Below are 21,731 nucleotides of genomic sequence, written 5' to 3'. Positions count from 1 at the left end.
GAGGTCGTGTAGAACCATGGCCAGATCCGCGTCCGGGGAGAAAAAGCTTCGGCTGGTGGAGGTCGTGTAGAACCATGGCCAGATCCGCGTCCGGGGAGAAAAAGTTGAGGGAAGAAAAAAAAAGATATTAAAAACGATTATTAAAAATTAAAAAGTAAAAACTGTAAAGTTGGCAGGTAGTAAAGTAACGTTAGCAACAAACCGCAAGCAGCACGTCAACAAGTCCACAAGTTGTGACCGGAAATGACAATACAAGTTCTTCAAGTGTGATGCATTGTTTTGGACACCTAGGGCGCCATTTTGTGAAAGCGAATCTGGGGGTTTTCTATATGAAAATGGCGCCCATAGTCACTTCCTGTTTCTGTGACAGTAGGATGGAAAGTCGAAGTCATGACATTGCATTAACAGTCACTTCACAGCAACAAGTTTATTTGGGGATTTTAATTTTCTGTCAATGCTAAACACATATAAATACAAGTCAAATCACACATTTTTATCCTTCATGAATTGTATTTTGCTATTGTAAAAACATCTGCAATTGTATTTAGTAGTTTTTCTACATATTATATAATACAAATCAATATACTGGGATTTATTTTCTGTGTTCACTCACAGATCTCATAGATCAAGACTCTGTAGAGTCAAAGAGATGGGGAGCAACTGCTCCAAAAGGAGGAGAGAAGAGGAGAGCCCTCGCCCTGTCTGGTGGAGACGCTCAGGGAGGAGAAAAGAGGGGGGCACTGAAGGGAGGAGAGAAGAGGGGGACACTGAAGGGAGGAGAGAAGAGGGAGACACTGAAGGGAGGAGAGAAGAGGAGGACACTGAAGGGAGGAGAGAAGAGGAGGACACTGACGAGAGGAGAGAAGAGGGGGACACTGAAGGGAGGAGAGAAGAGGAGGACACTGAAGGGAGGAGAGAAGAGGAGGACACTGAAGGGAGGAGAGAAGAGGAGGACACTGAAGGGAGGAGAGAAGAGGGGGACACTGAAGGGAGGAGAGAAGAGGAGGACACTGAAGGGAGGAGAGAAGAGGAGGACACTGAAGGGAGGAGAGAAGAGGGGGACACTGAAGGGAGGAGAGAAGAGGAGGACACTAAAGGGAGGAGAGAAGAGGGGGACACTGAAGGGAGGAGAGAAGAGGAGGACACTGAAGGGAGGAGAGAAGAGGAGGACACTAAAGGGAGGAGAGAAGAGGGGGACACTAAAGGGAGGAGAGAAGAGGAGGACACTGAAGGGAGGAGAGAAGAGGAGGACACTAAAGGGAGGAGAGAAGAGGAGGACACTAAAGGGAGGAGAGAAGAGGAGGACACTGAAGGGAGGAGAGAAGAGGGGAACACTGAAGGGAGGAGAGAAGAGGAGGACACTGAAGGGAGGAGAGAAGAGGAGGACACTAAAGGGAGGAGAGAAGAGGGGGACACTGAAGGGAGGCGAGAAGAGGAGGACACTGAAGGGAGGAGAGAAAAGGGGGACACGGAAGGGAGGAGAGAAGAGGGGGACACTGAAGGGAGGCGAGAAGAGGAGGACACTGAAGGGAGGAGAGAAGAGGGGGACACTGAAGGGAGGCGAGAAGAGGAGGACACTGAAGGGAGGAGAGAAAAGGGGGACACGGAAGGGAGGAGAGAAGACCGTGACATTGTCAACAGTGGAGCAAGGTCCTTTGACCAAATGTGAGATAGAGTTCCCTGAAATACTTCAAGTCAGTGTGGTCTCCATGTTGTAGAACCATGTTGATGACACAGGGGGCGCTGTTACCAGAGCAAAGGGGGGTTTCCATGTTGTAGTACCATATTGAGGACAAAGGGGGTGCTGTTACCGGTGCCCAGATACTATACATGTAATATGTATCCATGTTTCCTATTGTTCCAGACCCCCCCACTCTCTTGACTGTATTGAGACAGAGAAGAGATGTGAAGAAAGCGGTAAGTAAAGCTGTTAATCATGAGGGGAAACACCAGAAATGGTCTCCTTATGAAGTAATGTATCTGAGGTGAAACAACAGAAATGGTCTCCTTATGAAGTAATGTGTCTGAGGTGAAACAACAGAAATGGTCTCCTTATGAAGTAATGTCTCTGAGGTGAAACACCAGAAATGGTTTCCTCATGTAGTAATGTATCTGAGGTGAAACACCAGAAATGGTCTCCTTATGAAGTAATGTCTCTGAGGTGAAACACCAGAAATGGTCTCCTTATGAAGTAATGTATCTGAGGTGAAACACCAGAACTGGTCTTATGAAGTAATGTATCTGAGGTGAAACACCAGAAATGATCTCCTTATGAAGTAATGTATCTGAGGTGAAACACCAGAAATGGTCTCCTTATGAAGTAATGTATCTGAGGTGAAACACCAGAAATGGTTTCCTCATGTAGTAATGTATCTGAGGTGAAACACCAGAAATGGTCTCCTTATGAAGTAATGTATCTGAGGTGAAACACCAGAAATGGTTTCCTCATGTAGTAATGTATCTGAGGTGAAACACCAGAAATGGTCTCCTTATGAAGTAATGTCTCTGAGGTGAAACACCAGAAATGGTCTCCTTATGAAGTAATGTATCTGAGGTGAAACACCAGAAATGGTTTCCTCATGTAGTAATGTATCTGAGGTGAAACACCAGAAATGGTCTCCTTATGAAGTAATGTCTCTGAGGTGAAACACCAGAAATGGTCTCCTTATGAAGTAATGTATCTGAGGTGAAACACCAGAACTGGTCTTATGAAGTAATGTATCTGAGGTGAAACACCAGAAATGGTCTCCTTATGAAGTAATGTATCTGAGGTGAAACACCAGAAATGGTCTCCTTATGAAGTAATGTATCTGAGGTGAAACACCAGAAATGGTCTCCTTATGAAGTAATGTATCTGAGGTGAAACACCAGAAATGGCCTCCTTATGAAGTAATGTATCTGAGGTGATAATGTGATAGTAGATATATAGTATATACACAGTGATAATAATAATAATGGTTATTTTACTGAATATAGCTTCATCTTTCTACTATTTCTATATATTCTATTTTAAATGTGTGTCGTATGTAAAATAAATACTGTACAGTTACATATATATTTATAATGTTTTGATGTGTTTCTTACCTGGATTTTTTTGTAACACATGCATGTTTTTGTACGGTGTGTGTGTGTGTGTGTGTGTGTGTGTGTGTGTGTGTGTGTGTGTGTGTGTGTGTGTGTGTGTGTGTGTGTGTGTGTGTGTGTGTGTGTGCATGCGTGCGTGCGTGCTTTGTGCATAATACACCTGTCCTTCTCTCTACTTCAGATGCAACATTTGTGGATGATAACATGGCAGAGCTCATTCAGAGAGTTACCATGGTGATGGCCATATCAGATAAACTTCGTCAGAGGGGTATGATCCATCGTGAGGCGTACTCTAAAGTCTGTGCTGCCCGGACCAGCCAGGAACAGATGAGGGAGCTGTACAAGGTCTTAAACACAGTTAAAGTCAAATCAGCCTTCTACAGGATCCTCCAGGAGGAAGAGCCTTATGTGGTCCACAAGCTAGGTAGGTCTGTCTCTCTCTCTCTCTCTCTCATCAGTGTCCTCTAAACCACGTATGATACCACTCACTGAAGTCTGTTTGAATTACAGTAGAATATATTCTTCTTTCCTTCCAGGTGGGCGTGTCTGTATAGAGGTGGATGGCTATGAACAGACTGAGAGCATTGGGCAGAGGAGAGGTATGTCTGTTAATAAGGCTAACCTCACACAATGCATACTGTACACTCACACACAACTTTATAGTTGTATTAGTCCTCTGTAAAGGATACAACAACAATAAGAAATAAGAAAAGATAACAACATAAAGTAAATGGCTCAGTGGAATAGAATTAAGCAGCATGGCCCGAGGGGGTGTAGCATATTGCCAATATACCATGGCTAAGGGGCTGTTCTTATGCACGATGCAAACGGAGTGCCTGATACAGCCCTTAGCAATGATATATTGTCCATATACCAAAAACCCTGAGGTGCTTTATTGCTATTATAAACTGGTTACCAACTTAATTAGAGCTGTAAAAATACATGTTTTCTTATACCCGTGGTATAGGGTCTGATACCACGGCTGTTAGCCAATCAGCATTAAGGGCTTGAACCACCCAGTTTATTATATCTGATATACCACAGCTTTTAACCAATCAGCATCCAGAACCCAAACCACCCAGGTTATAATAAACATTTAATCGCAATTATAATACTATAATACAGGAAGGCACAATTTATAGTACAATATGTACGTGTGTTTTGTAAATTGTGCACAGTATTTAGCAATAATAATTAAGCAGTTGTGATGTGTGTGTAGCGTGATATGTGTGTGTGTGTGTGTGTGTGTGTGTGTGTGTGTGTGTGTGTGTGTGTGTGTGTGTGTGTGTGTGTGTGTGTGTGTGTGTGTGTGTGTGTGTGTGTGTGTGTGTGTGTGTGTGTGTGTGTGTGTGTGTGGATAAGTGTATATCTGTGTGTGTGCGTGAGTCAGTGCAGGTGGTCAGTCCAGTAAAAGTGTTCAGCAGTCTTGTAGATAGAAACTGTCTCTAACATGTTGGTATCAATTTGCCCGATTGTAAGGGAGTGAACAGCTCGTGGCTGGGATTTGTGGTGTCCTTGATGATGCTTCTGGACTTCCTCAGGCACACTTTCTCTTGTAACTTTACTTATTGACGTTTTAAAGTGTGTTGTTCTTTCCAGTGGATGACGACACACAACGAGTTAAAGAGAAACATAAAGCCAGTCTGATGAAGAAGTTTGGATTCGTGTTTGAAGGCACTGCAGTGGATAGAACTCCCCTCAACAGCATCTACACACAGCTCTACATCACACAAGGACAGAGTGAAGGGGTTAATAACGAACATGAGATTCGACAGATTGAATATACATCCAGGACAAAAAAATCTACAGACACTCCAATAAACTGCAATGACATCTTCAAACCTTTACTTGGAGAAGAGAGAGAAAAGCAGAGACCCATCAGAACTGTGCTGACGAAGGGCATCGCTGGCATCGGAAAAACATTCTCTGTGCAGAAGTTCATCCTCGACTGGGCAGAAGAAAAGGCTAATCAGGATATTAATTTCATCTTTGTGCTCCCACTCCGAGAGCTGAATCTGATTCAAGATGACCAGTACAGTCTTCATGGACTTTTGCGTTACTTCCACCCTGAACTTACAGAGATAGAAGAGGCAAAGATATATGATCCCTGCAAAGTCATGTTCATCTTTGATGGTCTGGATGAAAGCAGACTACCATTAGGTTTTCATCAGAACAAGAAGTTGACTGATCTAACTGAGACATCATCAGTTGACAGGTTGATGACAAACCTCATTGAGGGGAATCTGCTTCCCGAAGCTCTCCTCTGGATAACCTCCCGACCAGCAGCAGCCAATCAGGTCCCCCATGAGTACATCAACAAGGTGACAGAAGTACGAGGGTTCAATGACAAACAGAAAGAAGAGTACTTTGAGAAGAATGTTGAGGATAAGAACCGGGCCAGGAGAATCATCTCACACATTAATACATCAAGGAGCCTCCACATCATGTGCCACATACCAGTCTTCTGTTGGATTACTGCTAGGGTTCTTGAGCAAATGTTGAGTGAAGATAAAAGTGGAGATATCACAACTCGGACTGAGATGTACAATCACTTCCTGCTCATTCAGACAAACCTGAAAAGCAAGAAGTATGATGGGAAAAAGGAGACAGATCTGGACATAATCATAGAAAGAAACAAAGAAATAATTATCAAACTGGCACAACTTGCATTTGAACAGTTGTTGAAGGGAAATCTGATATTCTATAAGAAAGACCTGGAGGAGTGTGGCATTGATGTCAGTGAAGCCTCAGTGTACTCTGGGTTTTGCACAGAAATTCTGAAAGAAGAGTATGGGTTGTATCGGAAGAAAGTTTACTGCTTTGTTCACCTGAGTTTCCAGGAGTTCCTTGCTGCTCTGTTCGTGTTCCACTGCTGTGTGAGCAAGAACATCAAGGCCCTGGAGTCTTTCATTGGGGATGTGTCTTCAGAGCTGCCCTTGCATGAGCTGCTGAAGATGATGGTGGATAAAGCCTTGAAGAGTGAGAATGGACACCTGGACCTGTTCCTCCGCTTCCTTGTTGGCATCTCAACAGAATCCAACCAGAGACTGTTACAAAACCTACTGCCACAAACAGAGATCAGCTCAGAGACTGTTAAGGAAATTAAGAAATACCTCAGGAAGCCAAATGTAGAGCAAGTTTCACCTGATAGGTACATCAATCTACTCATCTGCTTGACTGAGATGAAAGATGATTCAGTACATGAGGACATTGACAAGTTCCTGAAGTCAGGAACACAAACAGGAAAAGAACTCTCAGGTTCACACTTCTCATCACTGGCCAACGCACTGCTGATGTCAAAGGCCGTGCTGGATGAGATTGACCTGAGGACATACAACTTGTCACCTGGGTGTACGAGACTGGTCCCAGCTGTAAGGAAATGCAGAAAGGCCATGTAAGTAATATCATAACGTCAAAATCACCAATATCTATCAATAAGTATATCAGACCGATTGCAACCAATGAGGGCCACTAAATTAACACCAGCTGATATCTCGTTATACCATCAACATGTACTAAAATCAACCACACGCTGATCTCAATTGCCACCAATTGTTAGTGTATTCTTTCACCTTTACGGCAATGACAAAAATAATCAACTTCGTGTAAAATATCATCACACGAGAAGTGTTTGAAAAAGTCTAGAGAATGTCGATATATACCTTCCTCGGGAAAAGGAAGGTATATATATATATATATATATATATATTATATATATTATATTATATTATATATTACATATTATATTATATATATATATTATATATTACATATTATATTATATATATATATATTACATATTATATTATATATATATATTATATATTACATATTATATTATATATATATATTATATATTACATATTATATTATATATATATATTATATATTACATATTATATTATATTATATTATATATTACATATTATATTATATATATATATTATATATTACATATTATATTATATATATATATTATATATTACATATTATATTATATATATATATTATATATTACATATTCTATTATATATATATATTATATATTACATATTATATTATATATATATATTATATATTACATATTATATTATATATATATATTATATATTACATATTATATTATATATATATATTATATATTACATATTATATTATATATATTCCTCTTCCAAAAATAACAACTTTTTCTCAGCACGTGACACGAACTCATGACGCTCGGAGTTGTAGCGCGCTGCTTACGTCACTGCGCTACCGGAGTACACTGCGCTCTAGCAAGCTGTGAGAGTAATTGAGAGTAATACCTCATGGTAATAGTGCGTCGTGTTTTTTTTATTATGTTGTTTTAAGCCTTCACCAAACCATAGCCCTAATCTTGAAGTCCAGGAATGAATGACTAAACTTAACCCTTTGAGTTGTTTCTGTTTCAACCATCTAACCATGCAGAATTAATGTGTCAAAAATAAACATTCATCCATAATAAGTCGAATTTCGAAGGGAAACTGTAAGGTCTTGATGGAAAATCACATGTTACATACGATCGAATAACCTTTCACATGTGGATTCAAATTCCCACAAGGTTTTCCCAGATGATGCAATGCAAACAAAGACGAGTCATTAGAATGTCTCGAAAATAGCAGCAGTGTTTTCAACTTATGTATTTGACACATTTTGAAATACATGATTACATTGTGTATGTTTATTTATACAATAATTATTATAAAACATATCCTCAACTTGAATTTGAACTCACAACTTCTTGGTTCACGGCATTCCGATCGTCTTGCTACTCCACCTTGTCTGTGCCAATGACTGATTTCACCTGTATTCCTACACTTTGGACATCAAAGTTAATCTCAGTATTGTTCAAAATACACTCAAGAAAACTGGTATACAGCGCATTAGGAAAAGTATTCGGACTACTTGACATTTTCCACATTTTGTTACGTTACAGCCTTATTCTAAAATGGATTTAATTGTTGTTTCCCCCTCATCAATCTACACACAATACCCCATAATGACAAAGCAAATACACTTTTTTTTCTGTATTAAATATAAAAACAGGAAATATCACATTTACATAAGTATTCAGACCCTTTACTCAGTACTTTGTTGAAGCACCTTTGGCAGCGATTACAGCCTCAAGTCTTCTTGGGTATGACGCTACAAGCTTGGCACACCTGTATTTGGGGAGTTTCTCCCATTCATCTCTGCAGATCCTCTCAAGCTTTGTCAAGTTGGATGGGGAGCATATTTTCAGGCCTCTTCAGAGATGTTCAATCAGGTTAAAATCCGGGCTCTGGCTGGGCCACTCAAGGACATTCAGAGACTTGTTCCGAAGCCACTCCTACTTTGTCTTGGCTGTGTGCTTATGGTCGTTGTCCTGTTGGAAGGGGACCCTTCGCCCCAGTCCGAGGTCTTGAGTGCTCTGGAGCAGGTTTTCATAAAGGATCTCTTTATACTTTGCTCCATTTATCTTTCCCTCGATCCTGACTAGTCAACCAGTCCCTGCCACTGAAAAACATGCACACAGCATGATGCTGCCACCACCATGCTTCACCGTAGGGATGGTGCCAGGTTTTGGCCTGAATGCTTGGCATTCAGGCCAAAGAGTTCAATCATGGTTTCATCAGACCAGAGAATCTTGTTTCTCATGGTCTGAGAGTCTTTAGGTGCCTTTTGGCAAACTCCAAGCTGGCTGTCTTGTGCCTTTTACTGAGGAGTGGCTTTCGTCTGGCCACTCTACCATAATGGCCTGATTGGTGGAGTGCTGCAGAGATGGTTGTCCTTCTGGAAGTTTCTCCCATCGGGTTCTTGATTGCTCAGTTTTGCCGGGCAGCCAGCTCTAGGAAGAGTAGGTGGTTCCAAACTTCTTCCATTTTAGAATGATGGAGGCAACTGTGTTCTTGGAGACCTACAATGCTGCAGAAATGTTTGGTACCCTTCCCCAGATCTGTGCCTCGACACAATCCTGTCTCAGAGTTCTACGGACAATTCCTTTGACCTCATGGCTTGGTTTTTGCTCTGACATTTACTGTCAACTGTGGGACCTAATATAGACAGATGTGTGCCAGGTTGTGTGACTCCGATCAAATTGAAGAACCATCTCAAGGATGATTAATGGAAACAGGAATCACCTGAGCACAATTCTGAGTCTCATAGCAAAGGGTCTGAATACTTATGTAAAAATGTTTTTTAATTTTAATAAGTTTGCAAACATTTCTAAAAACCTGTTTTTGCTTTGTCATTATGGGGTATTGTTTTCAGATTGATGAGGAAAACAATTAATTTATTCAATTTTAGAATAAGGCTGTAACGTAAGACAATGTGGAGAAAGATAAGGGGTCTGAAAACTTTCCGAATGCATTATATTTATCATAGTGATTCGGAGAGCAACATTAAAACCCCACCAACATTAAACAAACTACACAGAAAACCCTAAACATTTTGTGAAATAAGTCAATGAAATCAATGATGAGAGAATAATCAGATTAACGGATAACTAAAATAGCAGTGCAGATGGTACTATTGCAATGTGCATAAATGTATTATAGGTAATTCATGTGTAGGGGACTGCTGCGGCCTTTGTTGTGCAGCAGAAATATTACAACACCTCAATCCAGAGGTTGTGAGTTCCAGGTGGGGATTTAAATTTTAAAAATTCTGAACAGCGTACCACTTCCTTTAAAATCCCCATACCATTTCATTAGTATATTTCTACTGGTTTGGGACTATCTGGGAACATCGCGTGACGTCCTGACGACTGGTAAAACAAATGTCTTGAGAACATCTTACAAACATCCTAACATGGTCCTCACCCTTACGGAACCGCATGGATCAATTGGATCAATTGAAAGTTTGGGTTCAGAGCTCCAATTCAGATGTGTTGGTCATTACTGAGACGCGGTTAAGGAAGAGTGTTTTGAATACTGATGTTAACCTTTCTGGTTATAACCTTTTTCGGCAAGACAGCTCTTCCGAAGTTGGGGGAGTGGCAATCTTTACCAAGGATCACCTTCAGTGCTCGGTTGTCTCCACCAAGTCTGTACCCAAACAATTTGATTTGCTGGTTTTAAGTATTGAACTTTCAAATAGCTCTTTTTTGACTGTTGCTGGGTGCTATTGTCCTCCATCAGTACCAGCCTGTACCCTACCTGCCCTGCGCTCTCTCCTGGCCCCTTACACCAAGTCTGAATTTGTCCTTCTAGGTGACCTAAACTGGGGCATGCTTTAACCACCTGGCCAAGTCTTCAAGCAATGGGACTCCCTAAATCTTTCTCAGATTATTACCAATCCCACAAAGTATTACTCCAAACACCCAGACAAGGCTACTCTTCTTGATGTTAGCCTCACAAATAATCCTGATAGGTATAAGTCTGGTGTTTTCTGTAATGACCTTAGTGATCATTCTTTTACAGCCTGTGTTCGTAATGGCTGCTAAGTGAAACAACCTGTCCTGATTTGTCATAGACGCTTGCTGAAAAACTTTAATGAGCAAGCCTTCCTTCATAAACTGTCCTCTGTAAAATGTTATAGAATCAGCTTGATCCACTCTGTCGAAGACGCTTGGACCTTCTTTTATGATATTTTCAGTGTCATTGTTAACAAACACGCCCCCATAAAGAAAATGAGAATTAAAAACAGGTTCAGCCACTGGTTCGATCGTGATCTTACAGAGTTACATTTGACGAAAGGCTCAGCACACGCATACTCAGGCTGACTGGCTCTCGTTCAGGCAAATGAGAAATAAGTGCACTCAGGCTATCCGGAAGGCCAAAGCTAGTTACTTTAAGGAGCAGTTCTCTCTCTGTGGGTCTAACCCCAAGAAGTTTTGAAAAATTGTTAAATCCACTTCGTGTTTTGTTTCCTTGCTACGGTAAAGCATTTTTTAAATCGGACACGATGGGTAGATTAAAACTTCTTGTCAATAGGGGGGCGCTATTTTCACTTTGGAAAAAATCGTGACCAAATTAAACTGCCTCGTGCTCTATTCTAGATCATACAATATGCATATTATTATTACTATTGGATAGAAAACACTCTCAAGTTTCTAAAACTGTTTGAATTATATCTGTGAGTAAAACAGAACTCATTTTGCAGCAAACTTCCGTACAGGAAGTGAAAAATCTGAAAACGAGGCTCTGTTCCAGGCCCTGCCTATTCAACTGGCTTATATTTATCGATATGCATGCACTTCATACGCCTTCCACTAGATGTCAACAGGCAGTGGAAGGTGGAATGGGGTGTCTAGCTTGATCTGAGGTCGAACAAGAGCTTTTGGATTGGCAGGTCAGGAATTTCCCTTCTCTACCTAGGCGCGCGAAGCACCTCCATATTGTCTTCTGATAAGCGTTCGGTATACACGGCTAATATCTCCGGCTCTGATTTTATTTGATACATGTGATAATAACATCGTAAAGTATGTTTTTTCAACCGAGTTTTATCAGATTATTCAACGTTTATTGGGACTTTTGGAGTTTTCCGTTCTTTGCGTCGAGAGAAACTGGGAACGTCATCAACATTAGCTAGCATTGTGGCGCGAATTCGACAGGAGAAAAAGACATTTTAAAACCAAACAACGATTTATTCTGGACCAAGGACTCCTTGTACAAGATTCTGATGGAAGCTCAGCAAAAGTAAGAACAATTTATGATGTTATTTCATATTTCTGTGGAAAATTTTATTTCTATTCTCCGCCGTTTTGGTGGGCGCTGTCTCGCAATAACGCAAGCTGTTTGTTATGGTAAAGTTATTTTTTAAAATCTAACACGGCGGTTGCATTAAGAACCAGTGTATCTTTCATTTGCTGTACAACATGTATTTTTTAGTAAAGTTTATGATGAATTCGTGCCACAATGCTAGCCAATGTTGATGACGTTCCCAGTTTCTCTCGACGCAAAGAACGGAAAACTCCAAAAGTCCCAATAAACGTTGAATAATCTGATAAAACTCGGTTGAAAAAACATACTTTACGATGTTATTATCACATTTATCAAATAAAATCAGGGCCGGAGATATTAGCCGTGTATACCGAGCGCTTATCAGAAGACAATATGGAGGTGCTTCGTGCGCCTAGGTAGAGAATGGAAATTCCTGACCTGCCACTCCAAAATCTCTTGTTCGACCTCAGATCAAGCTAGACACCCGATTCCACCTTCCACTGCCTGTTGACATCTAGTGGAAGGCGTATGAAGTGCATGCATATCGATAAATATAAGCCAATTGAATAGGCAGGCCCTGGAACAGAGCCTCGTTTTCAGATTCTTCACTTCCTGTATGGAAGTTTGCTGCAATAAGTTCTGTTTTACTCACAGATATAATTCAAACAGTTTTAGAAACGTGAGAGTGTTTTCTATCCAATAGTAATAATAATATGCATATTGTATGATCTAGAATAGAGTACGAGGCAGTTTAATTTGGGCACGATTTTTTCCAAAGTGAAAATAGCGCCCCCCCTATTGACAAGAAGTTAACTTCTTTAGGAACACAGCCCTAATGTTGGTAACTAACATCATTATGTTGTCATCCAGAGAAACATTTAATTATTTTCCATGCTACCACACATACAGCAGGTTTTTAGAGGACCAAAGAGTTTGGTCTGCTTTGTGTTTTCATTTTTACCATGGAAAAGACATCACGATACTGGTATCATCACAGCCCTAATGAATTATACTGTCTCTGTATCTACAGACTGATTGGCTTTGAACTCTCTATGGAGGACTACGAATCACTGGCCTCCATTCTCCAATCAGCAGACTCACATCTAAGAGAGCTGCACCTGGATGACATCGGGGAGCGTGATCCTGATGGTATTGATGACCCTGGTGGTGATGACGAGGCAAGACTGACTGTTCTCTTTGCTGCGCTGACTGTTGTCCTCGCTGCACTGAAGCATCCACACTGTAAACTGGAGACACTGAGGTCAGTAGTATTGAGGAGGTCTTCTCATGATGAAAACTATGAGAGATGAATCATTGTTGGACAGTTGGTAGGGGTAGAATTATCATGCCTTGAACATTATGTTTTTGTCACTCACAGAACTTCAGACACACACAGCAGACTTATCTGAGGAAGACGTTGACCTCACTGTGCTAAATGTGTTATAATGCTGGTATGTGTCCCTGACCTGCATTACATCACACTCTGTATGAGTGCTATTGTCTCTGTTTCTACAGACTGGGTGGCTATAAACTCTCTGAAGAGCACTGTGAGTTACTGCTCTCTGCTCTCCAATCAGCGGACTCACATCTGAGAGAACTGGACCTGAGAGACACTCAGCTGTCTGATGGTGGCGGGAGGGAACTCTTTGCTTCTCTGAAACATCAGAACTGTAAACTACACAAACTGCGGTTAGTACTATGGGAGGGTTGATCACATGACAATAGCCTAAAGATGTATGCGTTGTTGGACAGTTTGTTGGAGTAAAATTATCTGTAATAATTAACTGTGAACAGACATTATTTATGAATTTAGAATTATTTTAATGACCACAGGCGTACAGATATGACTACATACCTACAGACATGACTACATACCTACAGACATGACTGCATAGCTACAGACATGACTGCATACCTACAGACATGACTACATACCTACAGACATGACTACATACCTACAGACATGACTACAGAACTACAGACATGACTACATACCTACAGATATGACTACATACCTACAGACATGACTAAATAGCTACAGACATGACTGCATACCTACAGACATGACTACATAGCTACAGACATGACTGCATACCTACAGACATGACTACATACCTACAGACATGACTGCATACCTACAGACATGACTACATAGCTACAGACATGACTACATACCTACAGATATGACTACATACCTACAGACATGACTGCATACCTACAGACATGACTGCATAGCTACAGACATGACTGCATAGCTACAGACATGACTACATACCTACAGACATGACTGCATACCTGCAGACATGACTACATAGCTACAGACATGACTACATACATGACTACATACCTACAGATATGACTGCATACCTACAGACATGACTGCATACCTACAAACATGACTACATACCTACAGACATGACTGCATAGCTACAGACATGACTGCATACCTACAGACATGACTACATACCTACAGACATGACTACATACCTACAGACATGACTGCATACCTACAGACATGACTACATACCTACAGATATGACTGCATACCTACAGACATGACTGCATACTTACAGACATGACTACATACCTACAGACATGACTACATACCTACAGACATGACTACATACCTACAGACATGACTGCATACCTACAGACATGACTGCATACCTACAGACATGACTACATACCTACAGACATGACTACATACCTACAGACATGACTACATACCTACAGACATGACTACATACCTACAGACATGACTACATACCTACAGACATGACTGCATACCTACAGACATGACTGCATACCTACAGATATGACTGCATACCTACAGACATGACTGCATACCTACAGACATGACTGCATACCTACAGACATGACTGCATACCTACAGACATGACTACATACCTACAGACATGACTACATACCTACAAACATGACTACATACCTACAGACATGACTGCATAGCTACAGACATGACTGCATACCTACAGACATGACCACATACCTACAGACATGACTACATACCTACAAACATGACTACATACATGACTGCATAGCTACAGACATGACTGCATACCTACAGACATGACTGCATAGCTACATACATGACTACATGACTACATACCTACAGACAGGACTACATACCTACAGATATGGCTACATAACTACAGACATGACTGCATACCTACAGACATGACAACATACATACAGACATGACTGCATACCTACACACATGACTACAGAACTACAGACATGACTACATACCTACAGACATGACTGCATACCTACAGACATGACAAATGACTACATACCTACAGACATGACTACATACTTACAGACATGACTACAGAACTACAGACATGACTGCATACCTACAGACATGACTACATACCTACAGACATGACTACATACCTATAGACATGACTACATACCTACAGACATGACTACATACCTACAGACATGACTACATACCTACAGACATGACTACATACCTACAGACATGACTACATACCTACAGACATGACTGCATACCTACAGACATGACTACAGAACTACAGACATGACTACATACCTACAGACATGACTGCATACCTACAGACATGACACATGACTACATACCTACAGACAGGACTACATACCTACAGACATGACTACATACCTACAGACATGACTACATACCTACAAACATGACTACATACATGACTGCATAGCTACAGACATGACTGCATACCTACAGACATGACTGCATAGCTACATACATGACTACAGAACTACAGACATGACTACATACCTACAGACATGACTGCATACCTACAGACATGACACATGACTACATACCTACAGACATGACTACATACCTACAGACATGACTACATACCTACAGACATGACTGCATACCTACAGACATGACTACATACCTACAGACATGACTACAGAACTACAGACATGACTACATACCTACAGACATGACACATGACTACATACCTACAGACAGGACTACATACCTACAGACATGACTACATACCTACAGACATGACTACATACCTACAAACATGACTACATACATGACGACATACCTACAGACAGGACTACATACCTACAGACATGACTGCATACCTACAGACATGACTACATAGCTACAGACATGACTACATACCTACAGACATGACTGCATACCTACAGACATGACTGCATACCTACAGACATGACTGCATACCTACAGACATGACTACATACCTACAGACATGACTACATACCTACAGACATGACTACATACCTACAAACATGACTACTTACCTACAGACATGACTGCATAGCTACAGACATGACTGCATACCTACAGACATGACTACATACCTACAGACATGACTACATACCTACAAACATGACTACATACATGACTGCATAGCTACAGACATGACTGCATACCTACAGACATGACTGCATAGCTACATACATGACTACATGACTACATACCTACAGACAGGACTACATACCTACAGATATGACTACATAACTACAGACATGACTGCATACCTACAGACATGACAACATACCTACAGACATGACTGCATACCTACAGACATGACTGCATACCTACACACATGACTACATACCTACAGACATGACTGCATACTTACAGACATGACTACAGAACTACAGACATGACTACATACCTACAGACATGACTGCATACCTACAGACATGACACATGACTACATACCTACAGACATGACTACATACCTACAGACATGACTACAGAACTACAGACATGACTGCATACCTACAGACATGACTACATACCTACAGACATGACTACATACCTACAGACATGACTACAGAACTACAGACATGACTACATACCTACAGACATGACTACATACCTACAGACATGACTGCATACCTACAGACATGACTACATAGCTACAGACATGACTACATACCTACAGATATGACTGCATACCTACAGACATGTCTGCATACCTACAGACATGACTGCATACCTACAGACATGACTACATACCTACAGACATGACTACATACCTACAAACATGACTACATACCTACAGACATGACTGCATACCTACAGACATGACTACATACCTACAGACATGACTACATACATGACTGCATAGCTACAGACATGACTGCATACCTACAGACATGACTGCATAGCTACATACATGACTACATGACTACATACCTACAGACAGGACTACATACCTACAGACATGACTGCATACCTACAGACATGACAACATACCTACAGACATGACTGCATACCTACACACATGACTACATACCTACAGACATGACTGCATACCTACAGACATGACACATGACTACATACCTACAGACATGACTGCATACCTACAGACATGACTACAGAACTACAGACATGACTGCATACCTACAGACATGACTACATACCTACAGACATGACTACATACCTATAGACATGACTACATACCTACAGACATGACTACATACCTACAGACATGACTACATACCTACAGACATGACTACATACCTACAGATATGACTACATACCTACAGATATGACTACATACCTACAGATATGACTACATACCTACAGACATGACTACATACCTACAGACATGACTACATACCAGACGTACCTCACTAAGAGTTGATGTACTAAATGTGTTACCATCTGACAGGACAGGTTCTGAATAATGCTGTTATGTGTCTCTGACCTGCACTACATCTTTATGAGTGATATTATCTCTGTTTCTACAGACTGGCTAGCTTTAGAATCTCTGAGGAGAACTGGGGATCACTGGCCTCCGTTCTCCAATCAGCAGACTCGTCTCTGAGAGAACTGGACCTGGACCTGAGGAACAGTGGACTGTCTGACGATGGTGGGAGGGAACTCTTTACTGCTCTGAAACATCCCCACTGTAAACTACAGAAACTGAGGTCAGTATCTACACTGTAAACTACAGAAATTAGGTCAGTATCTACACTGCAAACTACAGACACTGAGGTCAGTATCTACACTGTAAACTACAGACACTGAGGTCAGTTTCTACACTGTAAACTACAGACACTGAGGTCAGTATCTACACTGTAAACTACAGACACTGAGGTCAGTATCTACACTGTAAACTACAGACACTGAGGTCAGTATCTACACTGTAAACTACAGACACTGAGGTCAGTATCTACACTGTACACTACAGACACTGAGGTCAGTATCTACACTGTAAACTACAGACACTGAGGTCAGTATCTACACTGTAAACTACAGACACTGAGGTCAGTATCTACACTGTAAACTACAGACACTGAGGTCAGTATCTACACTGTAAACTACAGACACTGAGGTCAGTATCTACACTGTACACTACAGACACTGAGGTCAGTATATACACTATAAACTACAAACCCTGAGGTCAGTACTTTGGGAGAATTTGTCATATGACCTGAACTCATTGATTGTTGGACAGTTTGAAAATGTCAAAGTGTCACCCGAGAGCATATTCAGATACATTTTCTCTTGTTAATTATTGCTTTTACTTGGAAGCCTGGTCCAAAGAGTCATACCTACTACAGGTAAAACTACATATTAACACTAGCAGACTAAAATGTTGATACGGTTGACACCTCATGTTCACTACCCATACAGGCTTTCTTTGCATAGAATGCACTTAAATAGATTAACCGGATTAAACCATTGCATTTCTGTTCAAAATGTTGTATCAAGACTGCCCAAATGTGCCTAATTTGTTTATTAATAATAACTTTTCATGTTCAAAACTGTGCCTCTCCTGAAACAATAGCATGGTATTATTTCACTGTAACAGCTACTGTAATTTGGACAGTGCAGATTAACAAGAATTAAATGTAATCGTTTTTTTTATCTTCATTTTTTACATTTTGTTTTCAAAGTTGTTTACTTGTTACTCATCATGTTACAATATATTATCCCCTTTAGGCTGAACGGATGTTATCTGACAGATAAATGGTGTGAAGCGTTGGCCTCAGCTCTCAGCTCAAACTCCTCTCACCTGAGAGAGCTGGATCTGAGTCACAATGTCCTGCAGGATTCAGGAGTGAAGCTGCTCTCTGCTGGACTGGGGAATCCACACTGTCAACTACAGAAACTGAAGTTTGTACTTAGAAACATACCTGCTCAATACAAAGATGATGTGTCAAAGCACAACATCATTACAGTATCAATCAATCAAGTTTATTTTATATAGCCCTTCGTACATCAGCTAATATCTCGAAGTGCTGTACAGAAACCCAGCCTAAAACCCCAAACAGCAATCAATGCAGGTGTAGAAGTAGCCAGTAAGTTATCTCAACCAATAAGGTAAATACTGTGTTAAGTGGGGACCCACATTGTAAACTAGAGAAACTGAGGTTAGTACTTAGAAACAGTATTGGTTTTATTGGAAATATGTATATACTGTGTATCAGCTATGACCACTAGAGGGCAGCAGTCCTGTTGTAAAATCATGATGATCTCTCTCCACAGGCTGTCATTCTGTAGAGTCACAGAGGAAGGCTGTGCTTCTCTGGCCTCAGCTCTAAGGTCAAACCCCTCCCACCTGAGAGAACTGGACCTGAGCTTCAATCACCCAGGAGACTCTGGAGTGAAGCTGCTCTCTGCTAGACTGGTGGATCCACACTGTAGACTGGAGAAACTCAAGTTAGTACAGTTACTGTGAAAATTATATTGTTGTATACATACACAGACTGGGTGTCACTCACTCTGTCTGTTCCTCTGTCTCTCCCACAGTGTGGACCATAATGAAGAGATCTGGGTTAAATCACAACTGATGAAGACATGTAAGGGTGTTAGTTATAAGGAATCAGTTTATTGACCAATACATTTGACAAACAAGTGTATAATTAAACACACACACATTCTAACAAATTCTAGCCAATTCCCTCTCCTCTAACTTGTCCTCTTTGTCTGCAGATGCCTGTGATCTCACACTGGACCCAAACACAGCACACAGAAACCTCTCTCTGTCTGAGGGGAACAGAAAGGTGGAGAGGGTTAAAGAGAAGCAGCCGTATCCCAATCAGCCAGAGAGATTTGATATGTACGCCCAGGTGTTGTGTAGAGAGGGTCTGACTGGGCGCTGTTACTGGGAGGTAGAGTGGAGCGGGCTGGCTGACATAGGAGTGACATATAAAGGCATCAACAGAAAAGAAGATGGTTCTGCCAGTGACTTTGGATACAATAACAAGTCCTGGCGTCTGGCCTGCCGTGGGAATCATTACGGTGCCCTCCACAATAGTGAATATACTACTATACATGCTCCACACCTCATCAACCCTCCTCAACCCCAGAGAGACCTGTCCTCCTCCCCTCCACACCTCATCAACCCTCCTCAACCCCAGAGAGACCTGTCCTCCTCCCCTCCACGCCTCACCAACCCTCCTCAACCCCAGAGAGACCTGTCCTCCTCCCCTCCACGCCTCATCAACCCTCCTCAACCCCAGGGAGACCTGTCCTCCTCCCCTCCACGCCTCACCAACCCTCCTCAACCCCAGGGAGACCTGTCCTCCTCCCCTCCACGCCTCACCAACCCTCCTCAACCCCAGGGAGACCTGTCCTCCTCCCCTCCACACCTCAGAGTAGGAGTGTTTCTGGACTGGCCGGTCGGCACGCTTTCCTTCTATGAGATCTACTCTGACACAATGACCCACCTGTACACATTCCAGACCATATTCACTGAGCCCCTCTACCCAGGGTTTGGTGTTTCTAATGAGGAGGGCTCTTCAGTGTCCCTGATCCAGGTAGAGTAGTCTCCTGTGTCCTGGAGGAACACCTGGGTATCCATGGAAACACAGTCACACTCCTGTTCTAACCCAACCATGTGACATGATAGGGTGTTGTTGACAGTGATCATGACTACAGATATGGACATTGTAACAGATAAATGTTGTTGACAGTGATCATGACTACAGATATGGACATTGTAACAGATAAATGTTGTTGACAGTGATCATGACTACAGATATGGACATTGTAACAGATAAATGTTGTTGACAGTGATCATGACTACAGATATGGACATTGTAACAGATAAATGTTGTTGACAGTGATCATGACTACAGATATGGACATTGTAACAGATAAATGTTGTTGACAGTGATCATGACTTCAGATATGGACATTGTAACAGAAACATTTTGTCAACGGTGATCCTGACTTCAGATATGGACATTGTAACAGAAACATTTTGTCAACGGTGATCCTGACTTCAGATATATGTATTCACACCACTGAGTCAATACTTTGTTGAAGCACCGTTGGCAGCGAGTACAGCTGTGAGTCTTTTTGGGTAAGTCTCTAAGAGCTTTGCACACCTGGATTGTTCAATATTTTACCATTATTATTTGTTCAATTATTCAAGCTCTGTCAAATTGGTTGTTGATCATTGTTAGACAGCTATTATCAAGTCTTGCCATAGATTTTTAAGCGGATTTAAGTCAAAACTGTAATTAGGCCACTCAGGAACATTCAATGTCATCTTGGTAAGCAACTTTTTATCCTATAAAATGCCTTACTCCTTGCTGATGACAAACATACTCATAACATGATGCAGACACCATCATGCTTGAAAATATGAAGAGTGGTACTCAGTGATGTGTTGTGTTGGATTTGCCCCAAAGATAATGCTTTGTATTCAGGACAAAAAGTTAATTTCTTTGCCACATTTTATGCAGTATGTTTTTAGTGCCTTTTTTACAAACAGGATGCATGTTTTGGAATCTTTTTTTATTCTGTACAGGCTTCCTTCGTTTCACTCTGTCATTTAGGTTAGTATTGTGGAGTAACTACAATGTTGTTGATCCAACCTCGGTTTTCTCATATCACAACCATGTAGCTGTTTTAAAATCACCATTGTCCTCATGGTGAAATCCCTGAGCAGTTTCCTTCCTCACCGGCAACTGAGTTCGGGAAGGATGCCTGTATCTTTGTAGTGACTGGGTGTATTG

At 41.2% G+C, this 21,731-nt stretch overlaps 1 protein-coding gene across 4 annotated transcripts in view; it reads left to right on the top strand.

Moving 5' to 3' along the window:
• LOC120018381 (NACHT, LRR and PYD domains-containing protein 3-like) overlaps positions 1 to 21,106 on the top strand; it is a 47,533-nt gene extending 26,427 nt beyond the window's left edge. Inside the window, exons 1-12 of one of the 4 annotated variants that reach the window (XM_038961553.1) lie at positions 1,526 to 1,665; positions 1,865 to 1,917; positions 3,266 to 3,508; positions 3,621 to 3,683; positions 4,684 to 6,478; positions 12,775 to 13,005; positions 13,260 to 13,433; positions 17,508 to 17,687; positions 18,706 to 18,879; positions 19,252 to 19,425; positions 19,516 to 19,565; positions 19,699 to 21,106. In XM_038961553.1, coding sequence (XP_038817481.1) covers positions 3,289 to 3,508; positions 3,621 to 3,683; positions 4,684 to 6,478; positions 12,775 to 13,005; positions 13,260 to 13,433; positions 17,508 to 17,687; positions 18,706 to 18,879; positions 19,252 to 19,425; positions 19,516 to 19,565; positions 19,699 to 20,534 — 3,897 coding nt within the window. In that variant the 5' untranslated portion in view covers positions 1,526 to 1,665; positions 1,865 to 1,917; positions 3,266 to 3,288 and the 3' untranslated portion in view covers positions 20,535 to 21,106. Of the gene's footprint in view, positions 1 to 1,525; positions 1,666 to 1,864; positions 1,918 to 3,265; positions 3,509 to 3,620; positions 3,684 to 4,683; positions 6,479 to 12,774; positions 13,006 to 13,259; positions 13,434 to 17,507; positions 17,688 to 18,705; positions 18,880 to 19,251; positions 19,426 to 19,515; positions 19,566 to 19,698 lie in introns of those variants that run through there. The other 3 variants (XM_038961561.1, XM_038961578.1, XM_038961569.1) reach the window with 3 other exon arrangements.
• Positions 21,107 to 21,731: the final 625 nt, after the last annotated feature.

The sequence above is a fragment of the Salvelinus namaycush genome, chromosome 2, assembly GCF_016432855.1.
Source record: "Salvelinus namaycush isolate Seneca chromosome 2, SaNama_1.0, whole genome shotgun sequence".
Classification (NCBI taxonomy): Eukaryota; Metazoa; Chordata; class Actinopteri; order Salmoniformes; family Salmonidae; genus Salvelinus; species Salvelinus namaycush.
Note: the sequence above shows the minus strand (reverse complement) of the source record. Positions and strands in the feature narration are given on the sequence as shown.